At 40.8% G+C, this 19,987-nt stretch overlaps 1 protein-coding gene across 29 annotated transcripts in view; it reads left to right on the forward strand.

Moving 5' to 3' along the window:
- The window catches only part of LOC106028966 (uncharacterized), a 129,382-nt gene extending 122,783 nt beyond the window's left edge, over positions 1-6,599 (forward strand). For all 29 annotated transcript variants that reach the window (XM_063255361.1, XM_063255366.1, XM_063255373.1 and 26 more), the window contains one exon: positions 1-6,599. This exon is cut by the window's left edge. In XM_063255361.1, the coding sequence (XP_063111431.1) occupies positions 3,704-4,972 (1,269 nt within the window). In that variant the 5' untranslated portion in view covers positions 1-3,703 and the 3' untranslated portion in view covers positions 4,973-6,599.
- Positions 6,600-19,987: the final 13,388 nt, after the last annotated feature.

Raw genomic sequence — 19,987 nt, forward strand, 5'->3', positions numbered from 1 at the left:
TATGCTAGCAGAAATACGCATCATTGGTAAATTAAAACTTGCTGGAGTGGCTATGCTGATGTCTTCAACATAGCTTCCACCCAGACACCTCGCCAGATGAAAGCTGGGAAAGGAAGTCTAGATAGCTGTGTGAGGGTATTTATGATGGGTGGAGAAAATGCATCACTCGTTTGACTTATTCAGGGCTATGCTTTCATAAACTCCAGTCTCTTTAACTGTGAGATGTGGTAGAAAGTCTCTGGTCTGAATGTCAGCCTCAGACTGCCAACTGAGATGGTGGTGTTGGGACCATAAATATGGATCAGCACTTTCTCAAAAAGCCTGGGAGTCAGAAGGCCGAAGGTGGCATTTGAAATAAGAAACTACAAGCCCTTTTGTTTTGAGTTCCCCTATGTCTATAAATTTTGGGACTTTTTTTCTGCAGGATTCTGAGTCTATGAATAAAATATGAGTGTGTTCTATTTCTTTTTTCCTTAATGAAAGATTGCTCTGGATAGCAGGACATTCCCTGCACAAAGAAAGCTACGCACTGGGTTTATTAACTCTTAGCAAATGTTCGCTCGATGCTGAGTAAGGAGGAGGTTTGGCGGTGCGGCAAGATAAAAGGCTTCCCCACTTTGTGTTTATCCTCTGGGTAATGAAAAAACAAATTGGCGATTTTGTATTTTTCCTGTTGGAAATTCATAAGGTCACCCAGGGAAAACAGAGAAGGTTAACTGGCATGAACACTTGCCTGTGAGCAGGGTGTCAGGAGGGAAAGGTCAGAAATGGATGAAATATTCCAAACCATAACCAAGGCTGCTACAAATGCAAGGCTTGAGGAAAAGAAATTGCATGCAATGAAAGTGACACCTTGGGAATTTCCTGGCTGCCACACAATGGATTGTGGGTTTTCAGCATGCATGTGTTGCAAACACCTTTCAGAAATCCAGAAATCCAGTCAAACAAAATCTCCCTTGTGGAAGCCCTTCATTTTTTGCCATTTTCTACTATCTCCCACTCCACTGGGTTTTTTTTGTTGTTGTTGTTGTTTCTTGCCTCTTTTCTCCCATTGCATTCAGTTCCTCCATTCTCTTTTCCTTTTTCATCTCTCTGCTACTGAGAAAAGCTACTTACTAAGGGTCAAAAGGTGACAGTGTGAGAGGCTTGGGGATCCTGAAGCTATAGCCTCTGCATGATTGATAACCTGCCCAGAGGTCAGAGTTCTGAAGTGCTGTAGGCCTCAGTTGCTAACTTTCCTTGACATAGAGTGAGCCTGGTCCTTTCTTTCCTTTGTTAGACACGACTCGTGAGGAACCAGTGACACAGGATTTCCTGCAAGATTGCCAAGTATTTTAGTAGAGTATTTGCTGCAGTTACCCTGGTCATTCCCCCGAATGAATAAAACGGTTTGGTTAAGGATTCTGTTAAGTTAGAGGGCAAAGGTCAGGGTTGTTTCCTGCAAGCAATCTTATTTCTCTGCTCTGGAGAAAATTGCCTTCTCTACCCTTTTAAGAATTCCTATTCTGTTCCACATCAGTCCAGAAGGATTTAGAGTTGGAAGGAAATTCTTATTCTGACTGAATGACGCTTTTCCAGAATGCAAAAGAATCCTTGTCTTTGATGGTGGCTACAGACAGGTGATGTTTGTCACTAGCATAAGAAAACAGAGAAGAATTGAAGAAACAGCATAAGAAGATGAGGGGACTCGGAAGAGAAATGGAAAGATGGTAGCAGTAAAGGATCAATCTGTGGAAGGAGGAGAATGCTGGAAAAGAGGAACAGCTGGGAGGGACTCCCTGCAAAGTGAAGACTGTTCAAGTGGAGGAATGTTGCACAAAATAAGTTCATTGAGTGGAGGATAATGTCGAATTTCAGTTATTCCTCTTTGGCTATCCTTCATTAGTGGAAAATTATAGAATTCAGACTGGAAAAGTACAACATTTTCATTTTATCTCTGAAAGAAAAGGAAAAGCCAGAAGATGCTCAGGAGGAAGCGACTGTGTATATTTTAAGTCTCGGCAGCAGATTTGAAGAAAGCCATGGTCCACAGATTCTTCAAGTTGGAAGATATCATTGACATCCATTAGATCTGACTTACTCATTTTGCCGATGAGAAAATCAAGGTCCAAGCTGTCAGAGGGACTTATTCAAAGTCAAGGTAGCCTGGGCTACTGAGCCAGTTGTGAACTGAACCCAAATGATCTATCTTGCTGTCATGTGACTTCTCCAGCTGCTGCTAGAGCTGACCATTTACTTCTCAGTGCAGGTGGTTGACCCCTGACAGAGCACTGAGTTTCTACCAGCTGCTCACCCCTCACAGCTCTGATAGGAGAAGCAATCAGGGCCACAAAAGCTTTCCAGGCAGGGGAGGCATGCAACAAAACTGGCTTGGCTGAGGCACTTACTAGCAGCTGAGCGCAGTGAGCAGGTGGTGTATAAAGAAGTCACAATGCCATAAGGTCCTGATAAATTACCTGTGTGACCTTCAACAAACCCTTGAATCCCTGAATCCAGACTTCTTACTCAGGAAATGATGGTGTTGGATGGTCCCACGCACTTCTACCATTTTATCATTCTGACCCTTTCCTTTCTGCACTTGGGGTAGTTAACAAGACTTAATTGCAACAGCTGACAACATGCCTGTCGTTTATTTCACTCAGTGTTAGCCATACTGGCCCTGAGATAAATTGGCTACTTTGCAGAAATATGCCCCAAAAATGCAAATTGAGCAACTTGCTAGCGCCTGGACTATGAGTTCTAAGTCAGGAAAAGACGCGAGCATATGAATTTCTGCTTAACTTCACTCTCTTTGATTAATGGACATTATTTCCGGTGATAGCCATAAAATACAAAGAATTTACACAGCAAGAAACTAGTTTCCTTAATCCCAACCAGATAATAGGAATAGAATCCCAGGTGTTCTGGCTGAAGTACTTCACTATCTAATTGAAGGCAAAGAAATAACAGTTAATTCTGTCATTGATGACATGGTCATTATGAAGAAAACCTAACTCCTTAATTGTTTTGAATTGGTTGCTCTCTTATTTTATGTTTTAAAAGGTGTCACTTCAAAGAAAAGGTTATCTCTTGGCAGAATTTACCCTTTAAAATCAGTCTGATAATAGCCCATTATGGACACGGAGGGATCAATAATGGGAATCTGAAAAATGGTTAGCTCTTGTCATATATGAAGAGAAGAAAGCCTCTAAAAGAGAATGTAGAGAGTATTGTTCTAACAGTCTTAGAAATGCTGTGAGGGCCTATTATGGTTGACACATTGTGTTAATTTGAGAAATTTGGAAATATAACTAAGATTCAGCAAGGAGCCAGGATCCTTACTGTCATGGTTTATGTCTGTGTCCCCCAGGCCTCATGAGTTTGCATTGTGTATTTGTGATTGGTTCATTGCCTAGTGCTTGGATTGATGGTGTCAGTGCTCCACCCACATAGGGGTGGAGCCAGGATGTGATGTTAATGGCAGGAAGAAGGTGTGTCTTGCTCTTTGCCAGTTTCTCTTTGCTGTTTGCAACCGCCAGGGCCAGCCATGCCTGCCTGCCTGAGAGCCAACTGAGTGTGTACTGAAACCTCCAAAAACTGTAAGAAATAAACCTTTCCTTTCCCAACTTGGGCATCAGGTATTTTGTCTCAGTGACGAGCATAAAGTAACTAAGACAGAATTTGGTACCGAGAGTGGGGTCGTTTGCTGTGACTATAGCTGGCCATGTTTTTCAAGAGGCTTTGGAAATGGCTTGTGGGCAGAGTTTGGAAAGGTTTGGACGTGTCGCCTGGATGCATCGAGCTGGAGAAGCTTAGGCTGTTCTGTAGAGGAGATACTGGTCAGAGCTCCAGAGATCAGAAGGCTGATAGAAAGCCTCATGGTAAAGACCAGGCTTGGGAGGTTTCTGCTAGGAAGAAGGACTGCATTGGTTGTTGGACTCCACATGATGTGTGTTATGGCTTGGCAGAAAGTTTGTCTGCATTTTGCTCCAGCCCAGAGACTTTGCCTGAGACTGAAACAAAGGGCAATGGATTGATTAATCTTGAAAAAGAAATTAAAAAGCAATCGAATATTAAGGCTGTGGCATGGCTAATGTTGGGGGCTTTCAGCAAGCTTTATGTTTCAAATCAGGAGCATAGAGCCCAGCAGGATAATGTACAATGCTGTGAGTTTGGCCCGAAGGAAAATTCCAGGAAGGCTGTGGATTGTAAAGACAGAGTTGAGATTTTGATTCCTGAGGAGAAACAGAGAAATAAGAAAGATGGCCCTGGGGCATCCCAGGAAGTGGGTCCCTACCCTGTGCAGCCTCACAGCAAAGATGAAAAAATTTGCTCAGAGGGAAAAGCTGCAGAGCGCTATGTTCCAGAATGGCGGCAGCAGCCATGTGAGGTTCCAGAATGGCGGCAACATAGAGAAGCTTTTTCTCACAATCAGGTAAACAGAGCCCTGAGATCCAGGCAACTGACCCCTACAGCCAAGAGAGAGAAAAGCCTGGCTACTGCTCCAGCTAGCAGCAAACCTTGGTGGCATCCACAAGGTGCTGATTTTAGGTGCAAGGAAAATGCACAAATTCTGAGGGTAAGAGGGCTTCCACCTCGATTGCAAAGGGCCTGGCTGGCCAAGCAGTGTGCCCCTGAGAGGGCAATTTGTGAAGATGTAAATATGAAGCCAAAGGTACAGTGGAGACCCCAGAAGTTTGGAAAAGCCAGGAATGTGGATGATCCAAGGGAAGCAGCAAAAAGCGAGCAGAGAAGATTTAAGAGAAAAGCTGTGGGTGTTGAAATCACTGGAAGTGCCCTGGGGGTGGAATCACCCAAGGCTTTTGGAGCTTATAACCAGATTGCTTCAGATGCTCAGCTTGGAACTCTAGGACTTAATGTTCGTCCTGCTGGATGTTTGACTTACTTTGTTTCCAATGCTTTATATTCCCCTTTTTGTAACTTTTGGAATGGTAATGTTTATCTTGTGCCTTTGCATTACAGTAATGTTTAACATTGTTTCATTTGTACAGGGGCTTACAGTTATGAGTTTACCATAGATCTTGGAGGAGACTTGTGACTTGGACTGTTCAACAACGCTGAAACTTAGGACTTTGGCAACTCTTGGAGGTGGACTAAATGTCTTTTGTGTAAAGGATGTATATGAGTCCTGGGGGCCAGGGGTGGAATGTCATGGTTTATGTCTGTGTCCCCCAGGCCTCATGAGTTTGCATTGTGTATTTGTGATTGGTTCATTGCCTAGTGCTTGGATTGATGGTGTCAGTGCTACATTCACATAGGGATGGAGCCAGGATGTGATGTAATGGCAGGAAGAAGGTGTGTCTTGCTCTTTGCCAGTTCCTCTTTGCTGTTTGCAACCACCAGGGCCAGCCATGCCCACCTGCCTGAGAGCCAACTGAGTGTGTACTGAAACCTCCAAAAACTGTAAGAAATAAACCTTTCCTTTCCCAACTTGGGCATCAGGTATTTTGTCTCAGCGACGAGCATAAAGTAATTAAGACACTTACTTTGTAAACATCCTCAGCATGTGTAAGAGGAGGCACATAGGTGATGAGAGCACTACATCCACCTTAGGGTGGGTAGGTAGCCTGCTTACAATATAAGGGAGGAGAAGTGGGTTTCTCTGCCCCACCTTTTGCTCTGGCCACTTTTGCTGGTTGCCACCTTGAAGTTGGTCTTGTGCCATGCCATCCTGCCTTGGTGCCAGCTGATTATGGACTGAAACTTCCACAAACAGTAGGCTAAACAAACCTTTCCTTCCTTTATCTTGTGTGTTTTGTCTCAGCTTTGAGAGAAAAGTGATCGGTGCAGTGCCCATGTTCACAAAGCATTCTTTGAGGTTTGAAAAAAGACTGGTTGAAAAAGCTGAATTATCAAATAGCTTTGGGATGTTGAACAAAGATGGGGAAGCTAAGCCAAACTTCATAGTAATCAAACTTTATATTCACAACTGACAGAAATAATGTCAAAGAAAAGAACTAGGTAATAGGGAATATTTATCCACTCATACAGACCATAATGTAGCTCTGACTAATTGATCAGATGGGAGGCAGATATAAGATTTGAAGGCACCATCTTATTCTTTACTATTCTTTTCTCTTAAGGAGAATCCAAAAGTTAAGTCAGGGAATTCCTCATTGTATATAACTGTGACTTTAATTTTCATGGTAACCGTTCATTACAGATTTCTATTTTTAATGACATGACATCTGTTTTCTTTCTTGATAAGAGCTTTACTGTTAAATGCTACACAGTGATGTAAAAAAAAAAAAAACCTGAAGGTGGAAAATGAAGACTAGAAAACAGGAAACATCAGTTCTCTTAATAAATATTCATTTTGTGGATGTTACATGCCAGGCACTGTGCTATTAACACATCGGTCTCTTTTTCAGTTTTCAGAAGTTTCCTTCAAATAGTGTGTGGAATGATATCACCTAACAAATGCCTTCATTCATAACTTCTTGGAAGTCACGTGTTAAATTAACAAGGACAAAGTAGCAGTGCACTTTTATTCTGTCTAATTTCTTACAGTCTTATCACCATAGAAAAATCTGTGGTCCATCTCCTAACACATTTAAAAAATGCGATTCAATTTTTAAATAAAATTATTAGTAACGCTATGTTTTGTCATTTTTTTCTTTCCAGTTTTTTTCAAATGTATAATATAAAAAGTATTTTTAGTTTTAATTTTATATTTATCATGGTTATACCCCTCACATTTTGTTATTTAGTGAATGTAAAATGTTATAATTTTTTTTAAATGTGGAAAGAATTTAAAAGCATTTACCTTATTATGACTATGTAAATCAGCTTTCATCTCTTTCTCTCTGTGTCATTCAAAAATAGAATATTTATAGAGCTCAGGTCCCAGGAGACTTACCTCATCAAATTCTAGTTTGTTTTATGTTTGAGATACAATATTATCATTTTCTTTTGGAAATTTTAATGACTTTTGACTGAGAGAAGAAAAACGAGATTGGTATTTACCAGCTTGTACTCATCCTAACTGGTGGTTGGGAAGCGCTCTCTTCCTGAGAACATTCTCATCCGAGAGTGACTCCTTCCTGCTCCATATGTAGTCAGTTATTTTTCAGTCAGTTATATTTTCTCTTCGGCACAGTGGTCATCCTGCTCCTTCTTTTTGTTAGAGTCTTGTTTCGCTCCTCTATTTCTTAGATTCATCTACATTTTCATTTTCCTAGGATTTGGCTTCTGTTTTGCTGCAGTGCATCCTCTAGGAACTTATTTGAGTTAAACAGATAAACATTTAGAATCCTCACACATTTGAAAAATGACGTAACTAGTCACATTTGCCTATTAGCTTCATTAGTTGTACAATTCGAGGATACAAGAAATTTTTAAAGAATCATCAGGATTACATTGTATTGCTTTCTAGCATTTACTCTTAGTTGTGAAATGTTTGATAATGTTCTATGTTTATTCTTCTTGTATTTTATGCTTTTTTCTCTCTCTTGGCAAGTTTTGAGTAATTGTTTCTTTTTAAGTTTTAGTAATTGTTTCTTTTTAAGTAATTAATATGCTCTTTTAAAATGAAAATTTATCTCTGATTCTAGAATTTTTGTTTATATTTCTTCATTTGGTGTATTTTAAAGTTTTTACTTACATATTATCTACTTAGAGAAAAACACCTGTTATAAGAATATATTTAAAATTTTTTACAGGCTGAAAATCATTGTAACTAACACTAAAAATAAGAAAAAAGAATAGTTCCAGCTTTTCAGATGCTTTCCTTTACCTTGCCCAAGAAACCACTATCCTAGTTTTAACAGGAAGATTTAATTCTTATACTTTTGTTTTGTCTGCAAATGAAATCAACACATTAACTCTTTATTAATGGCTTTTATTTATAGTTTCAACCTTTCCCTGAGAAGCCTCATAATCAGGACTGATACTTTATTATCTGCGTGTTTGCTTTTAAAGCTATATTTACTGAGCTATATCCTCAAGTGATCTTTTAAGGTCTCATTATTTTTTAGTTGCTGTGTTTTAATCTTTTTAATATCTCTGCACTTTCTCTGCCCTCTGTTACTTTTCTATACTACCTACATTATTGATGTAAATCTGGGTTGCTATCACCGTGGGTCTCTTGTATTATTTAGGGTTCTCTAGAAGAATAAAGTCCATAGAAAGTGCATGTACATTTTCACAGGGGAGTTATTAGGTAGACTGCCAGGACCAGAGGTGGGAGTGTCCACAGTAGCCATCTGCATACTGACAAGCCAGAGGATCCAGTAGCTGATTAGCCGAGAAGATGGGGCCTGCAGAATGAGAGGCATCGAGGGTCCAGCCCCGGTTGAAGACCTAGAAGGAGGTTACCAGTGTGTGTCTGTGTTGGAAGGCTGAAGAATCTGGAGACCTAGAACTGGGGTCCAAAAGTAACGGCAGCCAAGGACAGATCCCTTCTGGAAGGCAGAAACTCTTCAAGATGGACATACTTCCTCCTTCTCTTTATATTTCATCCAAGCTACAAGCCTCTTAGTTGGTGCTACTCCTCAGCTAGGTGACACTTGGCCCATCAGGTTGCTGGTCTCCTTGTCAGTCACCCACAGACACACCCAGAGCTGAGCCTCACTTATCTGCTAGGCATTTCTTAATCGATTCAAGTTGGCATATGATTAACCATCACATTCCCCTAATAAAGTGACTTTCAAGACGTGAAACTTTGCTTTACTCTTGTTCAACTGACAGATAATAGACAAAGTAACTGCACTTCCGGGAGGGCTGAGGAATCTAATTTTATTCCTTCTTGCCAGTGTGTCATTCCTTAGGCTGCTGTTCTCACCTACATGCTCAAAATGGGGTCACACCAATGCCAGGGGGAAGAAGAGTATATAGGATAGAGCTTCCATACATCGCTTCTCCTCACATTAAATCAAGTGCATTCAATCACATGCCACAGCTAGCCTAAAGGGGCATAGAAACTATGCTGTCTACCTGTTCCATCAAGAAGAAGGCTGGAATGGATTTAGGGAGGAAAACCAGAGACCTGATGCATCATTCATGTTCCTGTCATCGCTATGATACCTTCTCAGCTGTCTTGGAAAGTAAGTAGAATCTTCTTTGTTTTTTGTGTTTGTCCTTTTTCTCTTTGTTCTCTTTATCTTTCTCCCTGTTCTTTTCTGTTTTCCTATCTGCGTTGTATCTATTTTCTATATGATCTGTGTTTCCACTGGGATTGGGTTATTGTGGAGTATATCATTCCTTACTTTACTCTGGGGTTTTATTTAAATTAATAGATTTTGCTTTTCTATTCTTGGAAAGGTTAAACATAAAATTACTGTATATCTTACTTTTTTTCAAAAAGTGGGGAGGAAGAAAAGAGAGATGACACTAAGATAGCAATGCTAGAAATGAAGGAAATGGCTTGAATACTGACAGAAAGTCTTTTCCGCAGTGGGGAAGCTCAAGGAACCAATTATGATGTGGGCACCTCCCAAATTTAAAAATGATGAGAACGATGAAGAGCAACAGCAACACTCAGCTATTTTACTCCTTTTTTGTTTGTTCTTTTAAGTAAATGATTATGTGTGTTTGTGCATGTACATGTGTGTATGTGTGCATGTTGTGTTGTGGTTTATACATTGTGTCAACTTGAGAAGTCTAGTAGCTTAACTAAGTGATTTAGCAGCTCTACATCCTGAGGTAGAGGGAATCAGCAGTTACAGGTCTAGGCTATATCTCTAAAAAAGGGGGCTGGGGATTTAGCTCAGTGGCATAAGCACCTGCCTTGCAAGCAGGCGGTGGTGAGTTCGATCCCCGGTACAGATAAAAATGAAAAAGACCAAAAAAAAAAGGGGGGGGCTGGGGATTTAGCTCAGCAGTATAAGCGCCTGCCTTGCAAGTGTGTGGTCCTGAGTTGGATCCCTGGTACTGATAAAAATAAATAAATAATAATAAAAAAAAGAAAAGGTGGGAACTTTAAGTGACTCAGCAGGGGTCGGGGTCCCTTTTGTGTTAATCCTCATCCTGTGCAAGAGGAGGGCAGGCTGATGGTGTGAGCACTGCCCCACCCCCGGGGAGCAGCCTGCAAAAGCAGTTTGCCTTTTACAAGGCAAACAAGGAGGAGGACTGATTGCTGGTTCTTCTGAGGAGCCTGAGCTTCCTTCTCAGCGTGGACGGCATCTCTTGGCTTCTGGCACAGACTGTTTGGTTTTTGCCTGGGACTCTTCCACCTTTGTCATAGACTCTTCAGCCTTCCATTGTAGATTCTTCAGTGTTCCATTGTAGCTGCATTGGTCTCTTGATAGGAACTTGCACAGGACACTGCAGTAAGCTCCAGCCCTTGGGCTGGAACCTTCAAACTCCAGCGTGCAGAGTTCAACTTTGTGGATGGCCACTGTAAGCCAATCTTGTAATTTCTTATACAATTGTATATCTTATGCTGTATCTGTGTTTCTACTAACCCTAACTGATACATGTTGTTTCCTTGCTTTGTATGGAGTTTGTATTAAGTACTTTGGGTTAATTTATGCTATCATAACAAAAAATATGCCAAATTCCAGTGATTAACAGAAATAAACATTATCATGATCTACTGTGCATCAGCTTATGTTCAGTGTCATTTTATTACCCAACCTAGGAAAAAGCAATAGCCCTTTTTGGGAATATGGGCTGTGCTGTGTGATACAGGGAACAAAGACTCTGATTCTAAAAGCCCTTAATGTTTTAGTCTTTGAGATGTCTCTTGGAAATGAATCTCTTCCATTCTGCTAACATCCATTGGCAAAGACTTGACCCCAAGCAAGTGAGGGCAATAGAACAGGGCTATGTGGGTAGGCATAGGTACCAGGCAGAGGGACACCCCAAGAAGGCACAAAACATTTCAGTAATAACACAGTGTTCCAAAGACTTAAAACATTAGCCTTCTGTGTCTTTCTGTTGGAGTTGAGATGTAAGGAGACTGCTTCTCCTATACGTATAGCTTTAATCTTTTGCCTGTGTTCAATCCCACTTCTCACACCTGCTCTTCACTCTCTGTATAATTTCTAAGTCAGAAACTGCCCCAGAATTGGGCCCGAATTCTCCAGCACTCTCCACTGCAGCCTTTCTCCCCTGCCCAGAGTATAATTATGTTTAAACTCTAGCTTTTAATTTTTTCTTAGCCTGTCATCACCACTCCATCTGATTCTATTTTACAGAAACTGTTGAAACCTACCAGCTGCTTATGATTTCCTTCCTGTTTTCCTTGTAGTTGTGAGTTCATAATTTATTAAATTCTTTTGCTCTGATATTCATGGATTTTCACAGATGTAAGAAAACCATTTTTTGCTCATTCCCCTATACGGAATGGAGGAAAAAACAGAAACATACAAAATTGAATTTTCCCTAAGCATTCACATGCACACACTCACACATAGAAAATGTCTTATAAAAATTCAAAAATTAAGAAAGAATAAGGAATAATAGTAACATATTGGAATCTCTGTAGTGCTTTTTTTTCCAATGACATAGTCTCCTTTTAAACATCATTTATTGATTCTTTGCCACTATTAAAAAAGAAGATAAATCTGTCCTTCCTCACTTTGTCCTTGCACTGTGTTAGTTGTCCTGTCTCTGGGACACAATACCAATGTTTATAATATAAAAGAGAGAATGTTTAAGTTGGATTATGGTTTCATGAGATTCAGTCCATGGTAAGTTGACTACAAAGTAGAAACATATGATAAAAGGAGGAGTAAAAATGCTTAGTTCATGGTGGTTGGAAAGCAGAGTAGAGGAACAACATAAGAAATGAGGGGAAATCAGACATTGACCCAAGGCCACACCTCCAAGGCCCACCATACTCAGAATTGCCCTCTAGCAATCCCTCATTGAATCTTGAAAACAATCAGGAGTCTACTCTAACCCTACACAGGTACCAACTCCTAATTTTTACTTTATTTTTATTATGTCATGTTGCCAGTGTCAGTAGTATTTATACCTAAAGTATTTTGTTATAGCAACAAAATTTGGACTAAAATATAGTATAGAAAAGGTGCCCTTGCTTTTAAAGTTAATGAGGAGCCAAAGAAAGATTTAAGTGTAGAAGTTTCCTGAATAGAATAAAGTCATTCTCCTTTAAAAACTGACAAAGACAATACCTAGGTCAGTGCAACAAACAAACAAAAAAACACCCACACACAATGAACAAAGAAAAGAAGCCAATATTTAAAAACAAAGACTGGAGAGAAGTATTATCTTCCCCCATATGAAGGTATTGGGAAAGAAGATATAGCCTTTCTTTGTGACTTTCTGAGAGAAAATGAACTTAGTTTGTATTAGGAGAAAATTCAGCCATTCTTTCAAACTATAATGGAGAAGATATGAATGACTTCAGCCAATGTATTGCTGGTCTCTGTCTCTGGAAACCTGTCACCTCTACCTGTTCCAAAGGATCACTGCAGAATAGAGATCCTTAGGAGCTGGGGAGGGTCTTTCCAGTTTTGAGTGACAAAGACATATCTCTACTAGTTTAAGTCAGAAGGGACACATACTGTTTCACATAATTAAAAAGTCAAGGGATAGATATAGCTCTATGCAAAGCTGTATCCAGACTCAAAAATGTGTCTCTTGAAATTGGTTTATCATCATCCCCATTTACTTTCCTTTGTGCTGGTTAAATTGCTTCAAGAAGCAACTCCAAACTTGTATTCCACTGTGTTAGCAAACTCAGTAAAATGATAATGTCCTTGCACTAGTCAGCTCTCCTGTTGCGGAGACATAATACCCGATATCCACAGCTTAAAGGAGGAGATGTTTAATCTGGCTTATAGGTTCAGAGATACAGTCACGATTGTCTGGCTCTAAGGAAAGAACACCACTGGAGAAGGACTTTATGGAGGAAACCTGCTCACTTCCTGGTGTCTGAGAACCGGAGTAGGCAACAGTGCCAGAGAGGAAGGAGACGGGGACCAGATAAAGATCCAAGGTCATGCTTTTCTGACCCACCCAGAAACACCCAAAAGCATGCCTTATTAATACCATAGGTAAGTCCCCAACCCATCAAGTTAACAAGTGTAACCTCACAGTCCTCCTCCTAACAATACCAGAAAAATCTACAACTAACTGCAGGTATTGGTCCAAGTGAAGAGCTCATTCATGGAACAGTCACTGAGACTGGGTAGTTTGAAAAGTACTGGTCACTCCTGACTCACATATGCAACACAGATGCTGAGGATGTTGTGTCAACCTCACTTAAATTAAGAGTCTTGTCATGATGAAGTGAAGAGGATTTGAAGTTCCTTAAAGTGTCCTGGCATGTTTTCGGAAAATCAGGAGGATATGCTAGCCAGGCCAAACAAATAACAACACACACACACACATACCATGGTGCACAAATGTCCACTTTACATTTGAAGTTTCTGTTGTATCTGTATTTACAGATACTTACACCGCAGAATGAGGAACCCAGACAGAAGCATTTCTAGGTGCACTGAATTTTACTCTGAGATAATTTATGCTTTTGTTGTCATTCTCCAAAAACTGGTTTTAAGGTTTTATCTGGCATGTTTTACAGCACTATGGCACAAAGAAACTTCTTGGCTGTGGGTCATGGAATATTCCTGTAGAGGCCTTGGCCTGGAGTTACATCTCTTGGCAAAAAAGTACCTGAGTTAATTTCCTTCACTGTAAAGGAGAAGACCCACGTTGCAGTTTATATCTGAAATGAAAACTCAGTGTACAGCTTTCAAACAACAGACTGTCCCCAGCATTGCTAAGGCTTCATTGAGAATGAAGCCTATCCCCTGTACCATCACTGTGTTCTGTACCCATCAGAGCTGCTGCTGAGACTTATTGTGGCACTGTGCCCAGTTAATCCTTCGTACTGTGCCAGGACTGTCGACAAAGGGTCTCATTGTCATGGCACAGCAGGGTTATGGGTGCCAGTAGGCTGGAAACTGGATGGAGACCACCAACTCATTCATGGAAATGTTTTCTCCCACCCCCTCACCAAAACAGAAATCAGTGCCTGGCACTTAACATTCACGAGCCATCCAACAACGCCAATCCCAATGTGCTCACGCTTATGAGGGAGAAGAAATAGATAAGCTAAGCGGGCTTCACTTCCAAACCTCAGAGGAGTTGCAAATAACATTGAGAAAAAAATTGATTTAGTAAAATTATGGCTGGTCCTGACTGCCCTTTTAATTGCATGCTGAGTTTAGTGATGATGTGTTTGATTTTCCTCATGCATTAAAAGGAAGGAGTAGAAAAAAAAGGTTGGGAGTCAAGACTCCCTGAAATCTCTTTAGAAATTTTCAGTCTCAGCACTACTGTGCTGGCTCTTTCTTTTTATTTCTTGCTAAATGATCTCACTTTCAGAGTTGGAGGTTATTCTCTTGAACCGTTTCAGACAGTTTTCTGTTATTACTTTAATTCTCGGTAAGCTGTTGGCAATTGCTACCAAATTGCTTCATGGATCAATTCTTCTCTCATAGCCCATTAAATTTGCTTTTTTTGTCCTGAATAGGAAGTCACAAATACATTTGGCTACATTTGGTCAGTGGGCCATAAGCTCTTTACTCCTCTTTAGAACTTACTGCAATAGACGTGTACTTTAGGATTTCTGAGTACCTTGTGTTTATGGAGCTTTTCCATATTAAGTATATGGAGCTTTTCCATATTAAGTACTACATCTTTCTGTTAGGAAGGTGCTGTTAGAATTCATGATTGTTACTTGCTTGAATATGTAACCAGTAAGGGGTGTGAATATATACAACCCTCACCAGTAGTTGTTAATAACAAATAGTTGTCTTGAGGGTTAAGAAAAGGACCCCATATTCATACTCTTTACCAGAGACAGTAGTCATTTTTTTAACTCAATCTTCATTTCAATATAACACTAGAGTTCTCTGTACCAAGAAATTGGTCTCTAGCCCTACCCTTAAAATGTGATCTGACTTTCTAGTTTTCTTTTATCAATACATGCGATAGAAGTGATGAGGGTTAAGTAGGACGTTGACAGTGACATTCACTCTCTCCGCACACTGCCTTCCCCAGCTGAGCAAGCCCAGCCTGGCCTGATGGAAGATGGGCGTCCACCTAGCGGAGAGCCACGGTCCTACCCTACCCTAAACCCAGTTGTCCTGGCTGCTATCCTGGCAGATTCAGCCAACCTTACCCCAAGTTACAGATCCTAGATCTAAGTCAGTGGTTACTGTTTCAAGCTATTGAATTTTGTGGTAGTTATTTTACACCACAAATATTAATTAGTAGCTCTTCACTTTATTAGTTTTCATGGTCTTTGACATTCTAGTCTGTAAATGTCACTTTCTAATGTGTATTCTAAAATGAGAATTGTCACTGTATGCTTAGAAAATTAATGAAAATAAGTATCTATTGCCATAGCATTTCCGTCAGTGATGCTACAATTTCTGCTAAAAGAATATAAAGATCTTCCTATCACCTTCTGCATAATGCTCCAACTTACAGATGCCAATACGAAGCTTTACACAATATATCTTTTCACTGAAATATATTTTTCTGGACTACCTGGGCTACTTTATTCCCCCAAATTTGATGTTTCTCCACTTCCTTGCTTGGGCTCGTAATGGTTACACAGCTTGTAGCCCCACACGACAAAACCTACATGAACTGTCAACATCCTTTCAAACACTCCTGTTTGAGGCTTTTCTGAAGTATCTTAATCAGAAGGAACAATTTCTTCCTCCATTAGGATACTGGAAAACCTTGCCCTCTAACCCCAGTCACCACAGTCATACACCATGGGTTCTCACGGGTTTGTGTCCTGCAGTGCTCTGGTGGAGGACGTCACCTCTGCCATCTCAGCTCTAGACCCTCCTAGGACTCAGTGTGGGCTGTACTCTCTGCTTAGTACATAACACATGTCAGCTCAGTGAGTCTTCTTAGTCATCCTATCTGCAAAGTTTGGTGATTTTCAGTTTACAGGTGAGCAAAATGAATCTGAAAAACCTAAACCATTGGCCCACGGCACCATAAATAGGGAGATAATAATAAATGCGGTCCCTGCCTCAGCCTCTTGGATCTCTCTCACAGCCTCCTGTTAAGGACACACAGCGGTTGACACATCTGTGAGGCAGCACTGAAGTTCGTGAGCTTTGTCCTCACACTTTGGCTTGAGAAGGAGTCTTGGTGGAAAGATGCCAACTAAAGGAAAAACAGCTACTGAGAGCGGGGACAGCCTGCCTCCAGATGCCTGGTTGGTAACGTGGGAACCAGATCTGGACTTGTTTCTTCTTCAACTTTCTTTGTCTCATCAAGAATGTTTTGAAATATTTCACAAGTTATTGCCAGATAGTGGCTCACCACCATTAGCAGTTAATAAGCCTCCTGCTGGTTTCTGTTAATTGCCTGAGAACTAATAACTTTCTCTCTTCTAGTCATAATGAATTTCTCTTAGCTTAGTCTAGCTTGGCCCTAAGATTGACTATATGACATCCAAGGGCTTGGCACCAGTATGGCGACTGCTGCTGGGCACAAATTCTGCTGAGAGGTCATCAGTGGAGATTCTGAAGCGAGCAGGCAAGGCTGGCCACAAGCTGCCCAGGAGGTAAGGGTAAAGCTGGTCTCCTTGGTCAGCTCATTTGTTCTGAAAGCTGTGGATGACTCTCTCTCTCTCTCTCTCTCTCTCTCTCTCTCTCTCTCTCTCTGTCTCTGCCTCTCTGTCTCTCTCTCTCTGTGTCTCTGTCTGTGTGTGTGTGTGTGTGTCTCTCTGTCTGTTACACACCAGGAAAGTGGGGTGATTTACCTATATTTGTGATGCTATATTTGTGAGTAATTTCCTTCTTATCATAGTAAAAATAAATGATATAAAAATGTGTGTTTTGCTGTCATTGAAAGTTATAAACAAAGAAAAGGTGCATTCTTGTTTTGCATGGTGGGAGCAGGGGAGCCATCCTGAGTCTGCCTGCCGTTCATCATCTTTCTGTCCAGCCATGCAATCATGTGTGACAGAGCTCACTGGGAGTTTCATATTAAGAGAACAAGGTGGTTTGTCTCTGAGACCACGCTCTTATGTGTGTGCGTGCGTGCGTGCGTGCGTGCGTGTGTGTGTGTGTGTGTGTGTGTGTGTTAAAGGGGATTGAACCCAGGGTTTTCTCCCCAAACATACATACATACCCTGCCTTTGTTTCCCCTTTTTATGTCAAGACAGGATTTCACTAAGTTGTTAAGTTGCCCAGGTTGGGCTTGACCTTAGATCCTCCTGCTGTGGTCTCCCAGAGGGCTGAGGTTACTGACATACACCCCTATACTCAGCTTGAACCCAGGTTCTTTAGAAGGTGGAATTCCTGACTAAACCAGAATTTTCCGCTAAAGACTTTCCAGGATCTGTATTTCAGCAGAGATTCTGTCTTGTCAGAACCTGGGGTGTGGCAGAACACAACACATGCCTTTAGGGTTCCAGGTGGGATCCTTAAGAAATAGCTGTCCACTGAAGAGGGCTCTGGGTTGGACTGTTTGTTTTTTTATTAACCACCCAAGTCCATCACCTAATTTGAGAAACAGTCTATATACCACGTTCCTTTGCTGGTTTCTTGAAGTCATGTCCCTGGGGCAGTTGTAGCACGCGAATGGCAAACATGCTCATGGTTCAGTTTGATACAGCAAATACATGCAGGCTCTCTGAAGGCCTGCCAGCATCCTCAGCCCAGAGGAGAAATGCAGCTGATTTCGATTTTCTTCAATTGTTTCAAGGAAGTGATACAAATGTACGTCATCAAACAGTAAGCAATGGAGAGCTCAGGCTGGTAGTACATACTGCTTCTGGTGGTTTCCATGCTGTTCATCCATCAGGTTCTATTTGCTTCCTCTTTCTTGACTCCACATTCTAATTTCCATTCTGAAAATGGAGAGGAAGACGCTAACTCATGTTTCCTTAGCACTTGCTTGCTGAATGGCACGCTTCACACTGAACTGACAAATTGCCATTTGAAGAAGTTATTCCAAGAGATCCATTGTTGGACTTCCATGATGCCTTGCACACAATAGATGCCTGCTAAATACTCAAGGAGTGGAGGAACTAGTTAATAGTTTGAGAAAGAACTTGTAATAAAGTACAATAGGGCAGTTAAGTGTGTCAACTGAAATAACCACAGAGTGGCTCTCTAGAAGATTGTAACCTAGAATTGCATGCTTTGAAGATTCATAGGCACATTCAGTGAAACAAAGAAAGAGTTTTTAAAGGTAAAAGGAGGGAGGTTACATAAATTGTTTTGAAATGATCGGGCTTCACTCTAAGGAGGAATAAGAAGGGTGAACACAGACCTAGAAAGAATAAGCAGAGAATTGGATATTCTCTCCTAATTGGAACATCTACTGCAGTTGAAGACCCAAACTGGAACTGGCCCATCACAGCTGAGGATTTTCCAAAATGCTAACCTGGCTGCAGGTTCTTGTAATTGTGAGTGGCCTGAGAAAGGGAGAATTCTATTAGCAAATGAAATGAGAGTGCTTGTATTTCTTGGATGGAAAAATGACATTAGCATTGTACAAAGAGATCTCAGAGAGAAATTAGCTCTGGACTGAATTATTTTGCAGCTGGAGCAGCCAAACTTATTGACCAGTTGAGCTGTGTAGAATGATCTTCGCCAGTTCTAAAATACTAAGCCCCCAACACACTTTGCAAAGTGCTTAGTTTTTTAAGTTGGAAAAGAGACTTTCTCTCTTCACCGCTCCACCTTGGTGTGGTTTGAGGCAGATTTAAAAACCTTTGTCTTTAAACTCAAGCTGGAATTTGTGAAGTCATAGCCTTTTATACATTGATTTACATTAAAAAATTAAAAATCCAGACAGTGGAGAGTGCACCAAACCTGCATCCTGCTGAGCTGGTCCATGTCTGAGTTCTTGGACAGGCACCCCTACTTCCCAAACGTATCTGTCAGGACACTGGCAAGAGCTTCGGTTTTGTGTCACGTCTCTATGCCCTTCTCTGCTGCACACTCCTTGATACCTCTAAACCCTGGAAACATCAATTTTCCCTAAGACATATAAACCGAACTCTCAATTCTGGCTGACCTAAATTCCCTGGAAACTGATGGTGATGAATATGCCTTCCACTAAATAAACTAATTTGTGGGTTTCTCTGAATGCCACCTGAAGTCAAATCTAATAACCAGCATAAAATTCCAACACTGATTATGCATGAGTGAAGTACTCATGGCAAATGCTTAATCCCACATGAGGTAACATATGCAAAGGGGCTTTGAAACATATATAACATTCTGTAATGCCAAATGTGATTATTCTCGTCAATGCCACACTCACTTTCCCTGCGTGCTTAGGGAATCCAAATGACCTGAGGACTAGTGTAAATGGGAATATGAACTGTGTGATGGCAAGGCATGCAGATGTCAGGGTGGGAGAGCTCATCTAACAGCCAGAAATCTGACACAGAACCCTGACCCTGCAGTTAATGAGCTGGAGAACTTGGACAAGTCACTGGTTTCTATGATCTTCAACGCACCAGTAATTCAATCATAATCATAAGAATGGTAGCACATATAAATACAGTTGTAACTACTGTACTGCTGATTGCTGTGCACTTGCCTCAAGCCATGAACTTTTCTAAGAGTTTTACACACTCACTATCTCATTTAATTCTCCTAATAGTTCTTTTTGGCATCATATTTCCATTTTACAGATACATAAACAAGAGTCGTAAAGATGTTAAGTGACATATCCTCTGCTTTACAGCAAGTAATAGGTCAGATTCTGCTTTGGTTTTTATGTTATAATTAAGTTAGAATGATTAGGAGACAATTCGTGTCTTGTTCCTACTTCACTTTCCAAAGAGTCAGCTCCAGTTAGATTCAGAATTCCTAAAAAAGGAGGAAGAGGTTAGAATCCCAGAGAGGACAAACAGATTCTTAATGAGTGATGCAGGCACATGACTGATTATGACATTCTCCTAATAGATGAGCTTGACTACTCCTTAGAAAATGTTTTTGAGACTGAGGGCACTGCTACCAGAAATACCTTGGGAGAAAATGGAGTATTACACCTACCCCTTTGTGCTGTAGCTATCGAT

The sequence above is a fragment of the Cavia porcellus genome, unplaced genomic scaffold (genome assembly GCF_034190915.1).
Source record: "Cavia porcellus strain 051 isolate PalLab524CR breed Dunkin Hartley unplaced genomic scaffold, mCavPor4.1 scaffold_8, whole genome shotgun sequence".
Lineage (NCBI taxonomy): Eukaryota > Metazoa > Chordata > Mammalia > Rodentia > Caviidae > Cavia > Cavia porcellus.